Source organism: Haliotis rufescens, unplaced genomic scaffold, assembly GCF_023055435.1.
Source record: "Haliotis rufescens isolate VD_foot unplaced genomic scaffold, xgHalRufe1.0.p SCAF_2, whole genome shotgun sequence".
Taxonomy (NCBI): Eukaryota; Metazoa; Mollusca; class Gastropoda; order Lepetellida; family Haliotidae; genus Haliotis; species Haliotis rufescens.
This window is the reverse complement of record NW_025963890.1, coordinates 72009973-72035728: the sequence shown is the minus strand read 5'-3', so window position 1 is coordinate 72035728 and position 25756 is coordinate 72009973. Positions and strand designations below refer to the sequence as shown.

Below are 25756 nucleotides of genomic sequence, written 5' to 3'. Positions count from 1 at the left end.
TCCGGTCAAGACAGGATTTTAGTGCAAGGATCGGCAAAAGTTGTATCTGAAACTATTTTTTATCAGGAATAATATATTCCAATATCTTGTTAATTTAGATGCAGCTTTTACTTAACATATTTAAAATAATAATAACCCTAAGCGAAGCAGCTGATCGCTATTGCCGGGTATTATTTTTTACATGGAACCAGTCTGACCAGTCACCGCCAAGGCTCCCGTGCACGTGATCGCGAGAATTACGTGTTGACATAGAATCGTCCAACAAATACAAATATGACTTTTAACGAATCAAAGTATGGCATTTATGATATATGTATCCATTATCTGTCAACTAAAGTTCGTTTCAAGGCGTCAATAGGGGTAATCTGACCGTGGTTGTTGTTAATAACGGTGAGTTGTGCGATCTTCCGATCGCTTCACACACGATTTCGCCGAAATTAATTAAAACAATATTAAAAGGAATTTTGAATAAAATTAATGAAATAAGTTACAAACATAAGTCCAGATATATATCGTATGTATCGCGATCCTCCCCCCCCCCCCCCCCCCCCCCTTTATTTCTGTATAAATTACCACAAAGACAATAAATAAATAAATAGATCTTAATTGTGCACCCCGCACCACCACCACACCACACACACCCTCCTTTTAAAAAAAGCTGTATCCGCCCATGCGCCGTATCGTTACACCACTACTACGCAAAGGATCTCATTGACTTTCATAACATTCATTTGATTAAAAAAAGTCATATTCAAAAAGGACAGTTATTAATATATTTCTAGTATGGTAAAATACCACTTTCATATTATTACTAATTAACCCTTCCTGTTTTGCTGTCTGAAATCGAATCAATATTTTTTGCAACCACGGAGAACGTCTCGTCCTCAAAAATAGAATAATCACAGACACAAATATAAATTATTATCTAATTTAATCAAAGTCAATAAATGATAAACAATTTACATATCGCCATCATTACGTCCAGCTGTTGAAAGCACGGACTACAAACATCAGGTGCATGAAACCTTTTTTTCTAAAACGCAGGTGAGAAAACACTTTTTTTTATTGGAAGTGGATTAGAGTCAACCCAGTAGGTTTGGTTAGGATACAATATGATATATACCCTCACCCCCACTGTTCACATATGTTGCCTAATTAATATCACCAGATGGAGCAGATAAAATCACGTAACCATGGAAACGTGCCATTAAACGTTATATAGTTTGTACATCCCGGGGGTCGTAGCTTTATTTGTTGACTAATCAATGATCATCTTCAGAAACATTTCATGCCACAAGTATGAATTTATTGTCTGATTTTCGTCATCCTTTTTCAATGTTTTCTTGTTGTGGCGAACGGGTGGGTTGTTTTTTCATAAATAAGTACACACTGCTGACCCAAAAAGTGTCGAGACGTAAAAAGATAAGAAAAAAAAGACAAATCCCAAAGCGATTTCAGAGCAACGGCTATCGTAACTTTCATACTTTAGCAAAGACTTTTTATTCCGACAGCCGTGGCACTAAGATCACGTTGTGAGTGAGTGAATGAGTGAGTGAGTGTGGTTTAACGCTGCTTTGAGTAACATAACGGCCAGGGACAAGAAGACTGGGCTTCACATTGCACCCATGAGGAGAACGTCACCTGGGTGTTGAGAGAGTAAGTGAGTACAAAAATAGTAGAACAATTATTTGACATCCATCCACGTATCTTCGATTATCTAGGGTATCATACACGTTGCTCCATTCTGTTATGACACAGATACCCTGGACACATTCGCAACCACAACCTATTCGAATAACTCGATGCTAAAATTAGACGTCCAATTAGACTTCCTAAACCAAACATGCGGCGATAACTCGCCCTTTTGTTTGACAACTGGGTCTTCCCTTGTCTGTCTCCCAGGCCCAGGGAATGTATAAAAAAGGAGTCCAACTCAAACCTAGAATGATTTGGCAAGTCTAGATTACCTCATGTCCAGGGATTGGTCTGGGCTCCATTTGAATTTTACTTTTAATTTGGCGAATATATATTTTCAAATGAAATACTTTATTTCTAGAACTAAATGTAAGTACTCACGGAGTCATTTTTACCATCTATGAAATCATTTATAACAGTCTTGTGATTCGTGTAAATTACAGGGATAGCTCGCTCGGTTGAAACCGCGATTTTGATTGAAGATCAATGCCCAAGGCGCTCAGATGAGGCATTTTGATTGGTTGTAGATTTAAGGGTCACGAACAAGAGAAAATCTGTGCTAACTTTGTGATAGGGCTGATGGAGCTGGTGACGTCATTTCCAAAACAAAGCCATGGTGGTGAATTGGGTAAGGGTATGTATCTCAATAGAATGGAGATGTAATACACAGGATAATTGAGGATGTCACATTAATCACAGCGTATGGGCTGTGAACTAACTAATTAATGCCCTGATTAGCCAATGTCCGGTTAATAAGTATCAGGATTTACGAATGTCCGATTAACAAATATCCGGATTAGGGTGTGTCCGGATTATCTAGTGTCCGATTAACTTATCTCCAGATTAAGCCATGTTCAGATTAACTAATGTCTGGATTAGCCAGTGACCGGATTAACTTGTCTCGGGATTAACGACTGATGAGGACTGTCCTTAGCATACATGTGGTCGTTTCCAGTAGGACCCGGATTATTATCGTGAACAGAGGCGCCCAAACGATTCCGACCTGTCATGATAAGAAGAAAAAAACAAAAAAACATTTGATGTGAGAAAACAAGACACATTTGACGCTCTGTGTCATGAAGACATGTACAATGCCAACTCGTCAATCGGGACAGTTTGCCCTTTAGATAAACGAGTTTCTCGACCAACGATGGCCGGGTCGGCAGTAGAGGTTCCCTGAGTAAGGAGGTCCGTGTAAACCAGGTGTCTGGCGTACGAAGGGCCGTATAAACAAGGCGGTGTTCGTTAAAAGGTCTCAGGTGAACTAAGGTTCGTATTCACAAGGTTCATGGTATCCGTATTAAGACAGTCACACTGTATCACACTTTCAACATAGTTAACATCCAATGAAAGAAGCAAAGTCCTGACAGGCAACCCAGTGAAAAATAACAAAAAATGTTCGGTGAAGAAGGGTGTCCGTTGTGTAAAATAGAGGCTAAAATTGATCAAGAACCAATGCGGTTTTCTATGAGTGAGTGAGTGGTATTTTAACAATATTTCAGTTATAATCACCCGTCAGATTCGAACCACGATCACAGGATTCTGGCATTCATAAGGGACACAACTCTACGCAGCAAATTGAAGCATAAATTGTGCCCCCGACAGAAGGATAGCTGATGGTGACTCCGGAGAGAAGGGAGTGGGTGGATTAGGTGGGTCACGCGGTGATGGTGCGTGGAGGGGGATGAGGATGGGTTTGCTTGGATGCAGGATTCATTCCTTCTTAAGTCCTCTACTCCTGTACGTGGCTCGGTAGAAGTTGGCAAACAGTATGATCATGATTACAACATAACAGAAGGCTGTGATGGACCATCCCACAGGAAAGCCGCAGTGGCTGCCGAAGATGTTGCTAGCGAGGTGGATGATGATAAGGCAGAACTGTATCTGAAACAGAAAGTAGATGTGAGCTTATCGTTCCCCTGAGTCGCAAATGTAACGCAAGCATTTAACGAGTTGACAATTCTTTTAGCTATGCCCCTTTGCGCTTAGACCCAGTACCCAGTCGCATAAATGGCCACGAGAAGGGCACGACTCGCTATTCGGCTTGTTTCCGGTGCTGACAAACTAAGAAGTATAATCGGGGCGAAGCTGGATTCGAACCCACGACCATAGGTTACTGGCGTGCCCAGGGGACGCAACTCTGTACAGCGAACTCATTGTCTATAGGGAGGGTAGAGATTTTCTGCATACATTCCCCGACCGACCACTTCGGCTTCCCGACCCACCCATTCCCGATCCAATCATTCCCCGACCCCACCCATTCCCCGACCCCCTCCAGAGCAGCGACATTTTCCTTCCACGGCCCCAACCCCATCCACCCTGTGTCCACTCACCAGTTGTAGAGAAGTGAGGTATTTCTTCCACCACAGGTACCTGTGCAGCACTGGCCCAAGGGCAGATAACCCGTAGTAACTGTACATGAATATGTGCACTAAGCTGTTCAACAACGGATGGAAGAACGCTGCAAAGAGAGGAGGGTAAATTAGATGGGTAGTTCTGTCTTGAGGGAGGGATGAATGATGATGCGTAAGTATAGTGTCATGAGTCACATGCACCTGGTGTGGTTAGGTAGCTAGCTAAGAGGGTAGAATTGGGAAGAAGGGAGCGGGTGGGATCTTGTTTGTTGTTTAACGAAGCACTCATCAAAATTCCATCTATATGACGGCGGTCTGAAAATAATCAAGTCTGGGCCAGACAATCCAGTGATTGACATCACGAGCATCGATCTACGCAATTGGGATACGATGACATGCAAGTCTGCGAGCCTGACCGACCGATACCATTAGTCGTCTTTAGGGACAAGCCAGGTTGCTGAAGATCAATTCTAAACGGAATCTTCAGGGGACTGGGGACTGGGGCGTCGGCTGAAGGGTGGTTAGAGTTAAAACAGTGAGGATAGATTATATTTACGGGATTCCTTTTTCGAAAGTAATTTGAAAACAATATTTTTGGTACAGATTTTACAAAAGCTAAAACGTCGTAGGGCGGTCATTATAGACTTCCCCATGAAATAAATGATGTGTAAAAAAAGGTTATTCAGTTCCTTATTTCACCATGTCCGTTGTCTTGAACCAATGTCCGAAAACACTACCTCATTCCATATATCCTGAGGTGAGGTGAGGTGACGTCGCTTTCAAGATTATTGCACTTATACATAGCATTGTGCACGCAGGTTTGTGTTCGGCTTTTTGTACTAGTCCCAACTAATGTTCGTTTCATAGTGCTAGCGCACCGAACTACCATGTCATAGTTTAAGTGGATACCTAAGTCAGACACATTATGCTGACCCCGAGCCGACTAGTCACTGTTTCATCCCCTTACGCCGAGTTCCAGGCACGGTAACAACAAGTACCAACTTTTAATGTCTGTTGGTATGACGCGGCCGGGGATCGAACCACCGACCTTCTGCTCTCCAGGCGGACGCTCTATCCACTAGACCACGAATGCTATCTTATACTGTCTAACATAACTCACTGTGTCCGCCCGCTATATACTTGACGGTCAGCCACCAGAGGATCACCATGGTACTGTGGTGAAACACGTGCAGAAACGTCATCTGCCCGTTCTTTTTCCGCAGAATAAAAAACATCTGAAAAACAGCTGACAGTGGTCACGTGGGAAATCAACACACAATGACAAATGTTATAAAATCGTGGTACCTAATTTGAATTATTTTTTTAAAAAGACAGTTAGCCAAATATAAAAATATGCTTTCAAAACAGCTTGGGTAGGGAGGGAGTGTTTTATATATTTTGTTACTTTTTAGTATGTTAAAAATCTTTAACTCTAGAAAGTAAACTTGAGTCATGAATACCACGCGACAAGTTTTTGGAATACACAGCTAAACGGCGCCTCATACGGGTCAAAGTAAATTCATGAGAAACAACTAATATATTAGTTAGTAAGTAACTTTATGGATAATAATTTCTGATTTTTTATGCAAATAGCGAAGTTTCGATGTAGAATCTTACACCGTTATCAAGTTGATAAGAGGTATGCATGACATATTGTGATAAGCAGCAGATTAACAGTGACAACAACGGGTAATAGATAACAATTTTATTTAACAAGCCTTGTCGAGAGTCCTAACTGTGCATCAGTCGACTGAACGTCCATTGTGTCAATTCAGGGTTCGTCAGTAAGATGTGATCATTCCACATAGATTTGATACAGCTCGTTTTGTGAATCTGGTTCTATTAAACAGTACAATCTACCAATTACACAACTGTACGTTGAAAACACAGAATGATAATCTTCTAAAGATAATAATGCCTTTTATCACATGCGCTTATTAAATTCTTACCGTATCTAATAACTCTACAACTTTAGATGCAAAATACACCCAGCATACATTGGCCATCTGAAAAATAACCACAACTTTTATATATATATACATATTTCCGGTATTATAGTGCTAGCCCATGGAGATACAATGTGGCAGTTTAACATGGATACCCCACTCAGACACAGCATGCCGAAACCGTGCCGACCAATCCTTGTTTTATCCCCGTAAAGCAGAGCACCAGGCAGGGTTACAACAAGTACCATATTTCAACGTATGTTGCTATGAAGAAGCCAGAAGATCGAACCATGAATCACATTGTCCGCTCTATCCACCACGCAACGAAGACGGTACATTTCAATATCGGCAATGGTCTTAAATACTACCAGCATAACCTTTCCTGTAACTTCCATTGTAAACATTTCTCTGTAATTGTTTCCTAGAGGCTAACTAATGGTTGGGGAAACAACTCGCGACATTGTTTTACGATCAGCTCTTGTCTCGCAGGTAGCGGGTACTGACGCCAATGAGTGACTGAGCAAGTATGGTTTTACGCCGCTTTTAGCAATATTCCAGCAATATCACGACGGGGGACACCAGAAATGGGCTTCACACATTGTACCCATGTTGGGAATCGAACCCGGGCCTTCGGCGTGACGAGCGAACGCTTTAACCACTAGGCTTACCGCCCGCCCCGATGACCTAGGTTCGATTCCACACATGGCACAATGTATAAAGTACTCTCTTGATGTTGCTTCTCGTGATATTGCTAGAATGTTGCGATATGCTGGACATTATCATACCCACTTCTCCACATCTTCCCGAGACAAGATAGTTAACTGACTATAAAAGTCCAGTTTCCACCCTTGCCGAACTAGGCTGGTATTATGGAGTTACGTTTTGGCTGGACTAACGAGTCTATGCATAGTCCAATCAAAATCGTGCACCGAAATCGAAATCCGGTTCGTAAACTGTCGTTCAGATTTCGGTCGATTGCAGGATTTGCAAAACATGTGCACCGCCAACTCGTTGTCAACAGATATTTTCAAAATCTTTTCATGTTTTTAATCAAGGTGCTCACGTGATTTGATGCATTTCGCGATGTAAGACCCGTTTTATCACAATATAGATCTTGATTATCGATCAGATCGTCCTGACTGGGCGCCACCATTTTGTGTGAAGCAAACGCAAGTGATACGAGAGGTGGAATCTGATTGGTCCATAGGAGGGGCTTAGAAGGGACATAACTGGTAATAGCCACTTGTGGCGCTACGATCGAGCCCAGTAAATCCAACCTAGTTTGGCAAGGGTGGAAACTGGACTTTTAAAGTCAGTTAACTCTCTTGCCACGGGAAGATGACTTCTCCTTTGAACATAGATTTACTTTTGAAAATTTTACATCTCTTGTAACCCTGAGACAAAGAAACACTTCTTCCTCTTTTTCTGAATTACGTTTCCAATGGTAAGAGTGCCAGTGTACAACACCTCATAGATTTGTAAATTACGTCCGTTTCTTTAACTGAAATTGCAACACCTACTTTTGACATTGTTATTCAATTTCGTCGGAAAGCCATCATGGCCGTCAAAATGACCACCAGTGGACACTAATGGACACAATGGGACAATATTTCACCTTGGAAAATTCACTTAGAAGACGCTGAGGATTACAAAAATGTAAGTTGCATGAGGACCCTATCTTCCTCCCAGACAATTACCATCAGGTGTGAACTGGCCAGTGGGTTACTTGTGAGGTGAAACTGGGTTTAACGTCGCGTCCAAGATTATTGCACTTATATAGCGACGTGCATGCACGTGTGTGTGTTTGTGTGGCTGCTTGTACTAGTCCGGACTGATGCCGATTTATAGTGCTAGCCCACTGAGATACAATGCCGCACTTTAACATGAATACCCCACTCAGACACAGTATACTGACTCCGAGCCGACCAGTCCTTGTTTTAGCCCCTTAATGCCGGGCGCCAGACAGGAAAACAACAAGTACCATCTTTTAACGTCATTTGGTATGACGCGGCCGGGGATCGAACCCCGGACCTTCCGCTCTTCGGGCGGACGCCCTACCACTAGACCACGGAGGGGTTACTTGTGTGTAGATCATGTTGTTCAATATGAAAGAGGTGAAACCGAAGGGCGAACGCAACATAAAAGGAGTACTTGTTAGTTGACACTTTAGTCATCTTCGCGAGGCAAGGGCGACCACTAGCCCTTTTATCAAAGACAAGTAGAAACTAGGCTTTGATATAGGCTAGTGGACACGCTTGCCTTGGGAAGATGCACTCTGACGACAAGCATGGGTTGCTGAAGACCTATTCTACCCCGGATATTCACGGGTACTTGGCCAGGAGATGTCCCCTTCAACTCCTGTTGAAAATTGACTAAATGAGGATTGGATGATCAAAATGGCCGCCCATTTGTAGTGTGTATGGGTGTATATGTGTGTCGGTCTCTTTAAGCATATGTTATCAAGCTGATTAAAAAACGGAATTGACACACACACATCAAACGTGTCACATAATAGAAGAACAATGGCATAACCCACCCTCATGGCTAGAGGATCGTTGGAGTAGTCGACAGGCTGGCAACGTAGGTTGTAGTTGGCGAGGATGGCCGACACAAGGAACTGAAAATAAATCAAACAATGGTTAAATGAGGGACGATTTGTTCATTTGTTGTTTAACGCCGCACTATTCCATCTATATGACAGCGGTTTGTAAGTAACCAGTGACTGACATCAATGTACTCATATTGGATATGATGACATGCATTAACCAAGTCAGCGAGTCTGACCAACCGGTCCGTTAGTCGGTCGCCTTTAGCGACAAGTATGAGTAGCTAAGGCTAGTTCCAATCTTTATTTCACGTACTGAAGAGGCCACATGCCTATAGTATCAATCAATCAATATTTATTCAACACTGTACGACCGCAAGCCATATAATATGTACACTAAAAAAACAGTATTTACCCAGTTTCTATAATACACATAACATATTGCATCATATCCCCTCATGTATCATATCACACCACAACACGTATCATATCATATCACATCATGTCATGTCACATCATATCATTTCATATACATATAACTATACTAAACCATTTGTAATATCACGTCCCACAATATCATATGACAGCCTAATAGTTTAATACCATTTCTAACTCTTTTGTTTGTAGTTTATTCAAATGGCAAATATCTATAAAAGTGTACTTAATGTATATACACAATAGTTTCCTAATACCAAGCAGCTTAGATTATTCTTTCATAAGGTTCTGTCGGTATAAAGAGGCATAATATATGTACATGGAAACATTTTGTAAGATACTTCTTTTTGTGTTTGACAGCAGTGTAACAAATTTAATAATATTAGGGCACCTGTAATAATAAGCTTGCAGGAATTTTTCTCTAAGGTGTGAATACACTGGACATACAAGTAAGAAATGAAATTCATCTTCTACTGAGTTTAAACTACATAGATTACAGATTCTTTCTTCACGAGGAATGTTTGCATAACGCCCTGTTTCTATTAAAAGGTCGTGAGAAGAACATCTAAAACGTGAAAGAGCCGTTCGAAATTTTTTAACATTAACTTTTGATAAATAATCTTCCATAACTATTTCTGATTTAAACATTTTCTAATAAGAGCACTTGTTTGATGATGCAGTCCAAGATTGTAAATAAATATCCTTTAATCTCTGGGTTAATGAAAGTATAAACATTGATTTGGAATACACATTTTGGTTTTGCTAAATATCACCAAAGCCACAACTGAAAAGCAATTCTCTAACACCTGTAACCCAGTTTCTTTTCCCGTTATTATCATAAACTATCATCATATTATAACACTTCTTTGGCAATCTATATGAGGTCATGTCAATAAGTCTCAGCCAGTATTTAATAACTTTTATATTTGAATATACATAGAGAGTGAATCTTCCACATTCTCCATACACCACCAAGCTGGAAGTGTTTATTTTAACACCTAGATACTTTTTGCAAACATATAAATGAATCTTTTCTATGGCATCAAAGTGCTGTAAACCCCTAGACTTCTGCCCCATACAACAAAATGGGGAGTATCTTTATATCAAATATTTAAAAAAATGATTGATGAGAAATGGTTTCTAAAACTTTCAAACTCTTATGGATACTTACAAAGACCTTTCTAGCTTGTAAAGCAGCTTGATACAAATGTTTATGCCATGACAAGTTTCTACTTTAGTAAACACCAAGATATTTATAAAATCCTGTAGTTTCTGAGGCTAGTTATAACCCAGAACCGGTTTCAGCTAAATGTGTGCGGACAGCCCATAAAGATACAGGTTGGACACCGCGTACCACTGTACCCACGGATCATAATCGGGCTACACTGGATTAAGGACCAGGGATCAGCGGATACTTGTGCAGTAAATGGATGCAACCAGCTCAGCTCACGGGCAAACCTGTCCCCCGGCCGAACCCGTTAAGGTACGTGTACAGTATACACAAGAAATGATTTTGCAGTTCTAACGACTGGATTCATGACCAACTCGTGTTATTCCGGGACAAGGTGAAGCCGAATAGCAACTCGTGCCCCTCTCGTGGCCATTTTTGCGACTAAGAGAAACGGGCATACCTCAAACAATTGTCAACTCGTTGCGTAATGGTTCACATATATTTCCTCATATATTATAATGTATATTCCAGATGCAATTTAAAGCACATCGGGACATGCGGAATTATACAGTATGATTGAACACATTTATCTGTGTCTTGTGTATATCTTTAGATGCAAGACATGTAAAATCAAAAATTATTTCTGAGGGATTCTTTGACGAAGAACTTGAAATCGTACGCGCATTCTGATTGGTTTGTCGTATTTTCGCACAGAACATTCATCGATCGGGGGACGAGTCTTCTTGCAGGTTACGGAAAGGGACGAGTGGTGACGAATGTAACGATTGTCGACAGAGTTACCTCCCTTATCAGCTCAACGTGACCAACTCGTGTTATTCTGGGACTAGATAGCGACTTTTATTTTGCAAGACTTCTTGCAGGTTACGGAAAGGGGCGAGTGGTGACGAATCTCACGTTGGGCTATATTTCCGCTAAGCTTGGAAAAAGATGTCAGCGTCCTCTGTTGGCAGATTGGGTTTGACAAATGCTTGTAGTCATTGCATTCGAGACCAACTCGTGTTATTCCGGGACAAGCCGAATAGCGACTCGTGCCCCTCTCGTGGCCATTTTTGTGACCGGGTTCCGTCTTAGCGCAAACGGGCATACCTAAAACAATTGTCAACTCGTGTAATGGTTCACATATATTTCCCAATATATTATATATATTTTAGATGCAATTTAAAGCACATCAGGACATGCGGAATTATACAGTATGACTGAACACATTTAACTGTGTCTTGGGTATATTTTTAGATGCAAGACATATGTAAAATCAAAAATTATTTCTGAGGGATTCTTTGACGAAGAACTTGAAATCATAGGCGCATTCTGATTGGTTTGTCGTATTTTCGCACATAACATTCGTCGATAGGGGGACGAGTCTTCTTGCAGGTTACGGAAAGGGGCGAGTGGTGACGAATGTAGTCATTGGTGACCAACTCGTCCCTTTCCATGACAAGCCGAATGCAAGCCGAATGCAGACTCGTGCCCCTCTCGAAGGTTTCCATATTGGCGTATGAACACGAGAACTACTTCTACCCGCATCTTATAGTAAAGTTGATGTAGGCGTTACAGCAGCACTCGCTTATTCCCCTTGTAAAAGTATTAAACCTCTCTGATATAAAGATATTCCTTTGTACAAAAAAGTATATTAGGCAGGCCATTCAACTCATTCATTCTCAGCTGTTCATCCTTTATCTGCAAATTATTTACAACAACCTAGAAACATAATCGGGGTGATGTCTCTATTATGTACGAGAAGCCGTCATATAGGTGAAATATTGCTTGGTGCAGCGTTAAACAACAACCAAGCCTTAATATTCAAAGCTCGTTCAAATTTAAGGTGTTAAGAGGAAAAGGAAGAATAACAATCTCTTCAACTAATGTTAAGACATGTAGCTGAGTAGGACAGTGCGCTGAATATAACATAAATACGGTTAACTTATTCAATTGAGTGGGAATTACATCTTACAGGTTAGACAAGCCAGAAAATATGTACGTCACCCATTTATGTAATTTATTTATTTATGTAACCCATAACATATACTGGAATGACATTAAGTTTTCATTAACAATTTCTATCAGTATTTAATGCTGATCTTCTTACAAGGGCTTTCTTTTCTTTTACAAATGTAGAAATAATTCGTTCGAATCTTATACATTTTCGGGTTTATGATTTGTGGTACATAAACCAAAACAAGGTCATGAATGTTTATTGAGCAATCCATTTTTCTTCTAGCAACCTGTATTTTTTTGTTCGTTTATTTCTTGGTAATGTAATAAAGATCTGACAACACACAGGTGTGTAGGGGTATCTTAGAGAAACAGATAATCACCCAAATATATATTTATACCAATATAATCCGTTTTAAATATACCACTATCCTAATTTTGATATGTATTATCCATCTCCACGAATCCGTTTATATGCTAATAAAGCCAGTTAAACATCACGGTTAAAGCACTAGTTATGGTTGTTTGTTAGTTTGTTTGTTGTTAAACGCCGCACTCAGCAATATTCCAGCTATATGACGGCGGTCTGTAAATATTCGAGTCTGGACCAGACAATCCAGTGATTGATATCATGAGCATCGATCAACGGAATTGGGATCGATGACATGCATCAACCAAGTCAGCGCGCCTGACCACCCGATCCCGTTAGTCGCCTCTTACCACAAGCACAGTCGCCTTTTACGACAAGCATGGGTTGCTGAAGACCTAATCTACCCCGGCTCGTCACGGGCCCACTAGTAATGGAAGTGGATTGTCTCTATATATATGTCAATGCTCGCTGGTATATATTGAATTTATACCCCCGAGCAATTTCCGACAAAGCCATATTTACATAGAGTTAATAAAAGCTATTATTTGGTACACAAACCGAACTCGGCTGGGCCGACATAGACCTTAATTGTGTACTTTTCACATGGGGTATGAATACCATGAAAATATGAATGACCTGAGCAAATCCAGCCATCTCTATAGTTACATGTTCACTTTACTAATTTTTGTATTTCAGCACAACATGTATTTTATTAATAGGAAGAAAGTTACTTTTGTTGTTTATGTTTTTACTGGAGCATTAACTATCGTCGTCTGTTACAATCATATTTGTAAATCTCACCAATGGCCAGACATCCGCAACACTATATTCCATATGAGAGTTTAATAGGCACGTGAATAATATTATTTGTTTTGATATCGAAGATTTTAACACATCTTTTCAACTTTTGGTATATTTTACAATGGGATATTACACGGAATGTAGTTTTGGAGAGCCAGGTCTAGTTATAGCTCAAATGAACGGATCTCGTCAAGTGTGCCGTTTCCTGAATGCAAACTAACGCAAATTTGAATTTATCGCAGCCCTACAAGTAACAACGGCAATGTATGTATCACATTGTATCTGTTATCCGTATACCCTGCGGTGTGGAACTGACAATCTTCATTTTTCAGCAGTTTTTAAACAAACGCATATTGCCAAATAAATTTAAATACTCGGGATTATGTCGATCGTAGTACCCAAATCCTGACGCGCATTCTGATTTGTTTGCGTCATTTCGACGTATGGTGGCCTTCAAGAGGGGGGCGAGCCTTGGGGGACGAGCCTTGAAGGTCACAGAAACATGCCAGTGGTGACGAATGGCTTGGAGTAAGAGGCGACTAACGGGATCGGGTGGTCCGGCTCGCTGAGTTGGCTGATGCATGTCATCGTATGCCAATTGCGTAGACAGATGCTCATGATGTCACTCACTGGATTGTCTGGTCAAGACTGCTGAGTGCGGCGTTAAACAACAAACAAATGAAGTGGCTCCGGACTCTTACTCCCAACAGAAGCTCAGTGGTAACAAAGTCACGACTTCCTTGTCTGGATCACACGTTTATGTCCGTGGCTCTATCATCAATATCCTACAGCAGACTGAATATAAACTGTACATCTCAGTAGATTTTATCATATATTTTATTTTCCATTGCAAATATCATGTTACTGTACTGGCGCTTAGTCAGCAGACAAAGAATACTTCTACATGGTCTTATTTTCTCAAATATCATTGATTTAAAAAAATTAAACAATAATTCGTTTTAATAAACAGCTGCTGGGGGGTATCTTAGACATCTTATTCCTGAAAATCAATAAATTTGCTTTTTGTTTCGGCACAAATTTACGACTTTTGAAACATGGTAGAGGTCATGTGGTAGCATATTCTTTTCTTACCTCAGTCTTCACTGAAAGAATTTACTAATACACAAAAATACCCAGACGGATTACTTGCTGGAATGAGCGAGTGAGGATGGTTTTACGCCGCTTTTAGCAATATTCCAGCAATATCACGGCGGGGGACACCAGAAATGGGCTTCACACATTGCACCCATGTCGGGAATGGAGCCCGGGTCTTCGGCGTGACGAGCGAACGCTTTAACCACTAGGCTACCCCACTGCCTCTGGTGGAATGAGTGATGGTCAAATAGATATGATCAAATTTAACAATTTTCAAAAAATACATGAAAAACAAACTCGATATCCTTTCTTCTGCCCTACAGTTTAGTGTCGATATCCAAAGCAGACTGGGTGTAGATTTGTTAACGTATGTAGCTGTTAATGTTGTTGGTCGTAACACACTTTCAAGAATTTCTTCACCACGATTAGCAGACAATCCCAGACACTGAACAACAAACAGACTCTCTAGGTACAGTGCACTTGCAGGTTGGGAACAAGCGGTCACTTTACAAGCGGTTCGGGTGGAGTGAGTGAGTATGCTTTTACGCCGCTTTTAGCAATTTTCCAGCAATATCACGGCGGGGGACACCAGAAATGGTTTTCACACATTGTATCCATGTGGGGAATCGAACCCGGGCCTTCGGCGTGACGAACAAACGATTTAACCACAAGGCTACCCCATCGCCCCCGGTTCGAGTGGAGCTTTGTGTAACAGGTGAGGTCAGGTGAAATGGGGTTTAATATGGTTCAAGATTATTGCACTTATAACACCGCACTCAGCAATATTCCAGCTATATGTCTGGATATAACCGGTCTCGACCAGACAATCCAGTGTCTATTTTAAGCGTTGGGTATTTCGAACCAGACTCAAACGAAGCTGTGGTAGCAAAAGAAGTTCAATGTATTTATCTCCACAGAATATGTAAGTCCGTGACAGAATAGAGTTATATTACTCAAGATAACCAAGGCTGTTTACAATGTTTACTCCACTGTTTTGGAAAATAGATTTAATCAGGATGTCGCATTGCTGAAACATGCAGAAAGGGAATTCGATTGTGACGTTTAAGGTCACGTGTTACTGTAGGTCTTCCAGCCCTTTAGTATGACTCGATGACTATCTTTAACAGATTCTGTTCGAGAAGACAATGCACGTACCTCATAAAACATATAGCAGGACAGACAGACCAGGCTGAGGTTGTACACCACTAGGATGCGCTGCAGATTCAGAGGCTTATGAGGCTCCATTAGCCTCGGGCCTTGCTTCACCAACACCAGGTACGCCACAACTATAGCCGACACGGCCCACGGGCTCTGCATCAGCGGCCATGACGTCACACGGGGATCTGGGGAAACCGTCATACAGATCTCTATAGCAACCGACCGAAAATGCCAGCTGTCGGTCATATGTACGTGTGTCTGTAATCCGTTTAAAATTATTTAGGGGAAACGTTCCGAGGACTTAAATAATGAAACAAACGGAAAAAAATAAATGTGAAAAAATATATAAATATATAATAGATAATAATATAAATAAATAATATATAAATGTGAAATATATTCACAAGAGGAGTTTGATACCTAAGTTCTAAAGAATTTTAAGTATATTTCACAAAAGGCTTTAGGAATTGTAATTGCGCCAGTTACGGGTCAATTTGAACGGTACATGTTTAAACAAATCGTACATTATGGCTGAATACACACTGATCTGAATAATTAGTGACACAGTGGAATTTCACTGTACAGCGCAGTATGGCATTGTTTTTTTAGTTAATTAAACATAGTATTGCAAAGAATTGTCAGACATTGTTCAGACATATCTCCAGCGATGGGCAGTCTTGTAGTGAAAGTGTCCGATTATAACAGAAAACCTAGGTTCGATTCCCTTCATGGTTCATTACAAGAGTAAGTAGCCGCTCGCTCGCTCGCTCGCTCACTCACTCACTCACACCCAATTACTCACTCACTCACTCTGTAACCCACTTACCCACTCGATCGCAATTCACTTGCTCGCTCACTCACTCACCTCCCATCACCTGAAGGCGGGCGTAGATGTTGACGGCCTTGCCCCACCAATGTCCCGGCATCGTCGCACTGGAAAAAATAAAAAACCGTTCTGAATTTCGGAGTGGAATAACGGACACTCAGTATACTATATGTTGTTCACTGCGCAGAGAAGACACGATAAGGTGCACCCAGGAACTGATAGGTTTATCAATGAGAGTCATTTTCATTTTATCAGGTTGGTTTTGCTAAATCAGCCTTGAATGGTTAAACATATAAATGAAACAAGCACCATGATTTTCGGACAAACTCAGGTTTGAACCACCGGATCAAGGCATCGCTGTACTGCGCTTATAAACAATGCCGCCGGCAACACGTGGTCTGCAAACATCAATGGAGGCAACGACCTCATCGTGATGTTCAAACAGATCGATAAAATGAACGTTCTCAAGGTGAGGTAATTTTAATGAACATGCATTACGAGTTAAATATGATCTCAGTATTCAAAACTTATAAATATTTAAATTAATAAATATATATGACTGACTGCAACCTTGATAATACCGATGCACAGCCCCAGCATACCAAGACGCTAGAACTGTGGCACCGTCTGCAAAATGGTTTCCTCCATCACGGCAGATATGCTATCTTTCGAGCAAATACCCACAGATCTAGATATAACTAGTACCTGTTATTGAATCAAGAGCAGATGGTGTGCAACTGATGCCAATTGCTCTACGCTTAATGCGAAACCTCCATCCATAGATTCGTCCATGAAAGGTCACGACCTCAGCCATGTCATCGCAGAAATACATAATATATACATACTTGATCTGTCCGTCCATACAGATGTTCTTTACACAGCAACGTCCTCAAATGCCGAATCTGCTACGCTCCGGACACACACGCCGACTTCGGTACTGTTTGCTGACACCCAGCTGTCGGTATTGAACACTATCGACCTCCGTGTTTCTACAACCATAAATGTATAATGCGTCTAAATATAGAGTAAAAAGATCAATAGGTGGCGAAAACGAGGGGAAGGGAGTGAATTGTTTAGGGATCCAGGAACTGAAATGGGCGCCTTAATTGACGATTCTGTTGTAAATTTGGTGAACAGCGACTGAGGGAGAGCACATGGACCTGGGAGCGTGTTGTTGCACTGCAGAACTTCAGTCTGCATGTTTACCGTATACAATCTAAAGTGAGGGCCTGGTATTGTTCACCAAGTATGTGCTTCATTCAGTGTCCACTATTTGTGGTGTTATGTAGTGACACATGCACGCACATGCACACGTGGGAACTCCATTTATAGTGTTAGGCATTGATACAAGCACACGTGGGGACTACATGTGTAGTGTTAGGCATTGATACAAGCACACGTGGGGACTACATGTGTAGTGTTAGGCATTGATACAAGCACACGTGGGGACTACATGTTTAGTGTTAGGCATTGATACAAGCACACGTGGGGACTACATTTATATTATTAGGTTTTGATACATGCACACGTGAGGACTACATGTATAGTGTTAGGCATTGATACAAGCACACGTGGGGACTACATTTATATAATAAGGCATTGACACATGCACACGTGAGGACTACATGTATAGTGTTAGGCATTGATACAGGCACACGTGAGGACTACATGTATAGTGTTAGGCATTGATACAGGCACACGTGAGGACTACATGTATAGTGTTAGGCATTGACACATGCACACGTGAGGACTACATGTATAGTGTTAGGCATTGACACATGCACACGCTAGGACTACATTTAAAACAAGGGTTTGCCACTAACGTGGCTATATCCCCCGCCGCTTGTTGCAGAATTTATGACATTATCAAATCTAAACAAATTCTAACCTTTTTTAACCGAGGTGGAACTTGTCATGGAAATTGTAAAAAAAGAAGAGTTTGGAACCTAAGTCATTCTTGTTGCCATGGAAACGTAAAAAATGTAAATTTCTAAATAGCAAAAGGCACCAGTTCAGCATGTACCTTACAGACATGCAAAGTTTCATGAAAAAATATTGAACGGTTTCTGAGTTGTGCTCCGGAAACGAAACGTGACGGACGGACGTATGGACGTACGGACGGAGCCCGTTTCTATATCCCACGTCAACTTCGTTGGGCGGGGGATAATTAGGCATTGACTCATGCACACGCGAGGACTACATTTAAAATTAGGCATTGACTCATGCACAAGTGGGGATGATTAAATCTATATTGTTGGGCACTGATCCAAGCACACGTGGGGACTACATATAAAATTAGGCATTGATACATGCACACGTTGGGACGACATTATAGTGTTAGGCATTGACACATGCACACGTGAGGACTACATTTAAATAATTAGGCATTGATACAAGCACACGCGAGGACTACATTTAAAATTAGGCATTGACCCATGCGCACGTGGGGATGATTAAATCTATATTGTTCGGCACTGATACAAGCACACGTGGGGACTACATTTATAGTGTTAGGCATTGATACATGCACACATGGGGACTACATTTATAGTGTAAGGCATTGACACATGCACACGTGTGGACTACATTTATTGTATTAGGCATTGACACATGCACACACGGGGACTACATTTATATTAGGCATTGACACATGCACACGTGTGGACTACATTTATTGTATTAGGCATTGATACATGCACACGCGAGGACTACATTTATATTATTAGGTATTGAAACATGCACACGCAAGGACTACATTTATATTAGGCTTTGACTCATGCGCACGTGTTGACTACATTTATAGTATTAGGCATTGATACATGCACACGCGTGTGGACTACATTTATATTAGGCATTGACACATGCACACGTGTGGACTACATTTATATTAGGCATTGACACATGCACGCGTAGGGGACTACATTTATATTAGGCATTGACACATGCACGCGTGGGGGACTACATTTATATTATTAGGCATTGATACAGGCACACGTATGGACTACATTTATAGTATTAGGCATTGATACATGCCTACGTGGGGACTACATTATAGTGTTATGCATTAATACAAGCACACGTGGGGGCTACATGTATGTTATTAGGCATTGATACATGCACACGTGGAGACAACGTTTACAACCAACTGCTGATGCTGTTTCGACCTCTGGATCGATGACCCTGTACTGATGCCGCCATCCCCATTCAAGATTGATGTACTGCATAATAGTGCTCTCTGGGGCCATGAAGGTCTTACTCGAGGTCAGGACCTCTGATACCTGCCTTCATATTTTACGGGTTAACGGGACGGAATCGGTCCCTAGATTGCTTGACGTATAATCAATAAAAGCGAGGATGGGGGTACACGTTGCTGATTATGTGTCACTTACTCCGACAGTGAGGGTCGTTCCTTATTTTGACCGTTTGCCTGTTGAAGACTCGATTTTCTTTTCATAATGCATCGTATTCTGGGCACTATAGCATGTTGGTAAACATACAGATCACGTAAAGCCCCATGAAGTAAAAACACTGTCCCATTATATCCGTTATTCCAACTCTCACTACAAAACAACAAAGTCCACACCACTGGCATACATCTTGAAGAGTTGATTTTCCCCATCATAACATTTTATGCATACGTGTTATGCTTCTGTGTATAAACAAATAACAAATGTATGTGTCCCTACATGTGACATTTAAGACTGCTACATTAATCTGTGCAGGTCGTTGACCACAATGGAAACTGATCATAATGTGTATGAGCTCGTGTGCCCTCAAGTGGCTGAGCAAAACATACCACACCACACACACGCACGTACATATTGTTCGTGGGATGAGTGAGTTGGGTTTACGCCAATTGTAGCAATATCACGGCGAGGTACACCAGAAATCGGCTTCACATATTGTATTAATCTGGGGAATCGAACCCTGGACTTCGGCGCGACGAGCGAACGTTTAAACAACAAGGCAACCCAAGTTCATTTTGCAAACATTTAGTAGAAAAAAAGAAATGTCCATGTATTTTGTGACGATTAACAAATACTCTGCAACTAACCAAACAAAAAAGGCCCAATTACGGAGATACCAAGCTGACGTTCGGCTATTTTCGTGAAGACTGCCAGCGCCATCTATTGGCATATTGTGGAGATACTTTAGCGTGCGTTACATTTGTTGTCTGTATTAAAGAGCACTACCAAACATTTTTCCTGAACTACTAGACTGACATTCAGTCCAAGCAGAGACCATAAAATAAATGATAAATATAATTATTTTATGGCTTCTGGTGCCAGAAATAAATCTAATTTAAAACTATACATTATCTACAAAATACATAAATATAATCCAAATGGAACCCAGAACGATGCTTAATTTCAGGAGTTGAGGAAATCTAGATTTGCCAAATCATTCCAGACTTGAGTTGGACTCAAGTTTTTGTCCAGACTCGACAATCCTCATATAGCTGGTATATTACTGAGTGCGGCGTTAAACAACAAACTTCTATCGCCTGCATTCTGAGTAGGTGATCATGACTCGCCAACAGTCAAAGATGGCGCACTTGGTGAAGTGCGAGAAAGTGGAGATTACATTCTTGACAAGAAAGTATTTGTGAGATATCCATTATATTCATGCGTTTGTTTGAGAAAGAAACAAAACGAAATTTAGAATGAAGTTTGTCAGAAAATACATCATGATTATAAGATAAAGAAATCTGGAGCCGGTTTTATGCTGTTGTGACGCCGTGCAGTTCATACTCTATTCCCTTTTGGCCATTAACTGTAAAAGTCGAGTCCAAGTGTGTCTGATCCGTGATGATCTGACAGACGGCCCAATTATTATATTTTTATTTTAAAAATATATACCATACAAACACAATGTTCATCACATGTTTTCAATAATATTACTAAAATCGGCGCCATCTTGAAAACGGCTATTACAGCATCTCGGCGTTATTGTCAGGAATTAATCTATATTGGAACTCGTTTCGTGCGCGTTACTGTCACGTGACATGACACTACCTGAAGGTCGTTGTAAACCGTATAGAACTGTTTAATTTTGTTCCGTTTGCCCTCAAATGCTTTACTTACTTTTGTTACGCACAGATAAACCTATTTCAAAAATCGATCGTCGTGTCATAGGGACTGTATGCGGCGGTATCTGGCGTTACACGAATTACAATGAAATCATGTAACATCACTACGCCATTTCTGCCCGAGGTGTTATGCAGCTTGCGGATTGAAACAAGTGGACCCGAGTAATTTCAATCGCACTGAACTAAGGCCCGAGATAATATGAGCACGACCTTGACCTTCACCGCGAGACCGATAGCGTTCTTCGTTTATGCACCACTGGCTATCACCAAGGCATGATAGTGTTTCTTTATCCACACAAACCGGTTGAATTGCTGGGCTATACAATCGGGTTTGACTTGTGTGAACATTCTTGTAAGAATGTGCATTAAGTGCACATTTCCCTATGCTTAATTAATAGTGCCACATATTTTTGTCACTTTTGTTGACTTCATTGGTTATTTAAAAGTAGATATAAAGACGGAATAGGGAATAATTTCAAACAAAGCACCTTGTCAATGTTGTTTTCGCACAGCCACCAATATTCCAACAATTTCACGACAGCCTTAGTCTTTCAAACAGACCCTGAAACAAATACATCCAATACAGCCCATGCAAGTCGATAATATTTGGCAAGTCAAGACTACTGCATTATTAAAAAGGTACCTTGGCTCCATTTTATTATATTTTTAAAGTTAATTTAACATCTGTTCTTTTCTGTAAAATATGTTCATTTCAGAATGGACTGTAAATAATCGAATTATGGAATGTAGTTCAAGTAGAGGGGACGCCTTATTCTGACACGGAATCCATAATACTTACTTTATCATTGAAATGTAAAAAAGCTCGAAAGTTTAAAAACGGAATCAGAGTTCATTACTGAAAGAAAAACTTTCAAAACAAGTAAAACAAAACAAAAAGAGTTGTTTCAAACAAAGATATGACGCCCTCTGGATAAAAGTATCGTTATTTACGATGGACAACTGATTGGATCGTTATCGAGATAGCAACGTGCTTCTATGATACATTGATTTACATGACCTATTGAGTCAACTTGTTCCCTGTGAAAACGCCAACTTGATCTTACACCTTAAGTCATACGTCTGTCTCTAAATATAATGGCCAATATGTCAGTAAAAAATGATTAATTGTGAGATATACTGACAGCTTTTCATAATCGATTATTTTAATGTCTTTTTATCAGTGTGTAAAGATGTCTTAAAAGTTAAAAAAGAGACTGGATGCTTAGAATATGGATAAAACACACATGTTGCAGCGTTAGGCATCGACTTGTTGTTAACTAGAAACTCAAATACTGTTTCAAAATACATAATTTGAAGACTTTTAGGAAGATTCTAAACTCCCCCAAAACAAAAGGCAAGTTGTTGTTTTGATAGATTCACTCTGTGACTTCAACAAGACTTTAAAGCGGTACGTGGGACCACCGGGTCTTGTACACCACAAACTAGCAGCAGCATGATAAATGGTCACACCCAGTGTCAGTACAAGAAAGTATTTGTGAGATATCCATTATATTCATGCATTTGTTTGAGAAAGAAACAAAACGAAATTTAGAATGAAGTTTGTCAGAAAATACATCATGATTATAAGATAAAGAAATCTGGAGCCGGTTTTATGCTGTTGTGACGCCGTGCAGTTCATACTCTATTCCCTTTTGGACATTAACTGTAAAAGTCGAGTCCAAGTGTGTCTGATCCGTGATGATCTGACAGACGGCCCAATTATTATATTTTTATTTTAAAAATATATACCATACAAACACAATGTTCATATGTTTTCAATAATATTACTAAAATCGACGCCATCTTGAAAACGGCTATTACAGCATCTCGGCGTTATTGTCAGGAATTAATCTATATTGGAACGCGTTTCGTGCACGTTACTGTCACGTGACATGACACTACCTGAAGGACGTAGTAAACCGTATAGAACTGTTTAATTTTGTTCCGTTTGCCCTCAAATGCTTTTATTACTTACTTTTGTTACGCACAGATAAACCTATTTCAAAAATCGATCGTCGTGTCATCTGGCGGTATCTGGCGTTACACGAATTACAATGAAATCATGTAATATCACTACGCCATTTCTGCCCGAGGTGTTATGCAGCTTGCAGAATGAAACGAGTGGACCCGATTAATGTCAATCGCACTCCAGACATTCCCGAAGAGCGCCACTGCGCGTTTCGGATCACTGAACGGAGGCCTGAGATAATATGAGCACGACCTTGACCTTCACCGCGAGACCGATAGCGTTCTTCGTTTATGCACCACTGGCTATCACCAAGGCATGATAGTGTTTCTTTATCCACACAAACCGGTTGAATTGTTGGGCTATACAATCGGGTTTGACTTGTGTGAACATTCTTGTAAGAATGTGCATTAAGTGCACATTTACCTATGCTTAATTAATAGTGCCACATATTTTTGTCACTTTTGTTGACTTCATTGGTATTTAAAGAATAGATTTAAAGATGGAATAGGGAATAATTTCAAACAAAGCACCTTGTCAATGTTGTTTTCGCACAGCCACCAATATTCCAACAATTTCACGACAGCCTTAGTCTTTCAAACAGACCCTGAAACAAATACATCCAATACAGCCCATGCAAGTCGATAATATTTGGCAAGTCAAGACTACTTACTGTTCTTTTCTGTAAAAAAGGTTCATTTCAGAATGGACTGTAAATAATCGAATTATGGAATGTAGTTCAAGTAGAGGGGACGCCTTATTCTGACACGGAATCCATAATACTTACTTTATCATTTAAATGTAAAAAAGCTCGAAAGTTTAAAAACGGAATCAGAGTTCATTACTGAAAGAAAAACTTTCAAAACAAGTAAAAACAAAACAAAAAGAGTTGTTTCAAACAAAGATATGACGCCCTCTGGATAACCTTCTATGATACATTGATTTACATGACCCATTTAGTCAACTTGTTCCCTGTGAAAACGCCAACTTGATCTTACACCTTAAGTCATACGTCTGTCTCTGAATATAATGGTCAATATGTCAGAAAAAATTATTAATTGTGAGATATACTGACAGCTTTACATAATCGATTATTTTAATGTCTTTTTATCAGTGTGTAAAGATGTCTTAAAAGTTAAAAAAGAGACTGGATGCTTAGAATATGGATAAAACACACATGTTGCAGCGTTAGGCATCGACTTGTTGTTAACTAGAAACTCAAATACTGTTTCAAAATACATAATTTGAAGATTTTTAGGCAGATTCTAAACTGTTTCAAAATACATAATTTGAAGATGTTTAGGCAGATTCTAAACTGTTTAAAAAAACAAAATTTGAAGATTTTTAGGCAGATTCTAAACTGTTTCAAAATACATAATTTGAAGATGTTTAGGCAGATTCTAAACTGTTCAAAAATACATAATTTGAAGATTTTTAGGCAGATTCTAAACTGTTTCAAAATACATAATTTGAAGATTTTTAGGCAGATTCTAAACTGTTTCAAAATACATAATTTGAAGATTTTTAGGCAGATTCTAAACTGTTTCAAAATACATAATTTGAAGAATTTTAGGCAGATTCTAAACGGTTTCAAAATACATAATTTTAAGATTTTTAGGCAGATTCTAAACTCCCCCAAAACTAAAAGGCATGTTGTTGTTTTTATAGATTCACTCTGACTTCAACAAGACATTAAAAGCGGAAAGGGGGACCACCGGGGCTTGTATACCACAAAATAACAGCAACAAGATAAATGGTCACACCCAGTGTCAATACTATGTAAAAAGGGAAGTGGTGTAACGAGGCCACCAAACCAAGTTCGTTCCAGGACGAATTCAACAATGTACACTGTAAATACCCCCATAAAACGTCATAAAACATTTAGCTTAAGCTACACAACGAGACAAAGACGACGAAAATCAAAGCCGTACCTATGGAGCTAGCGTCTCCAGAAGCTCAAAATATCGTGATATGGCAAGACTTCCGCCCGTATGTCCCCTCCAAAATATATACGATAAAAAAGATTAAGCGGCTATGCGTAGGAGATACAACTTCTGGAAGGGGGATACGGGCGAAGTCCACCCGGATCGTGTACACAATATTACCACGCGCCCAAACACGTTTAATCGATGGCACATGTCAGCCCGCCAATTGGCTTTTTTTCCGCGATACATAAGCTTGATGATATAATGAGTTTACATACATTTATTCGTCTCAGTAATCCCTTTGCCGTGCGCCGGTTGAGATAAAACACCCTCCAATCGCATAAAAACACGTGTTTGTTCCAGGAGGCAACAGGAAGAGAGTGAACACAAACCTCAACGCAACGAGAGTAATGCAAGGGAGAGAACT

General features: G+C 40.2%; 1 protein-coding gene across 5 annotated transcripts; it reads right to left on the bottom strand.

Moving 5' to 3' along the window:
* Positions 1 to 914: 914 nt before the first annotated feature.
* Positions 915 to 25756, bottom strand: LOC124133198 (elongation of very long chain fatty acids protein 7-like). 5 transcript variants are annotated; one of them, XM_046497476.2, is made up of 11 exons: positions 25608 to 25756; positions 23938 to 24011; positions 21927 to 22000; positions 17195 to 17338; positions 16389 to 16456; positions 15521 to 15708; positions 8532 to 8612; positions 5999 to 6055; positions 5170 to 5284; positions 4029 to 4156; positions 915 to 3579 (listed from the first exon to the last, which is right to left on the bottom strand). In XM_046497476.2, the coding sequence occupies exons 4-11, from the start codon at positions 17209 to 17211 to the stop codon at positions 3409 to 3411; spliced, it is 825 nt and encodes a 274-aa protein (XP_046353432.1). In that variant the 5' UTR covers positions 17212 to 17338; positions 21927 to 22000; positions 23938 to 24011; positions 25608 to 25756; the 3' UTR covers positions 915 to 3408. The 5 variants fall into 5 exon arrangements, with proteins under 5 accessions (XP_046353432.1, XP_046353435.1, XP_046353433.1 ...); XM_046497479.2 differs by lacking the exon at positions 25608 to 25756 and adding an exon at positions 25336 to 25500; XM_046497477.2 differs by lacking the exon at positions 21927 to 22000.

What these genes read in the sequence shown, in the direction of transcription:
- LOC124133198 (XM_046497476.2), bottom strand. An exon ending in CCTGCTATATGTTTTATGAG is followed by an intron (nt 8,613 to 15,520) that starts GTACGTGCATTG and finishes ATTTATTTTCAG; the next exon opens with TTCCTTGTGTCGGCCATCCT. An exon ending in TTGTAGAGTTATTAGATACG is followed by an intron (nt 5,285 to 5,998) that starts GTAAGAATTTAA and finishes GCTGTTTTTCAG; the next exon opens with ATGTTTTTTATTCTGCGGAA.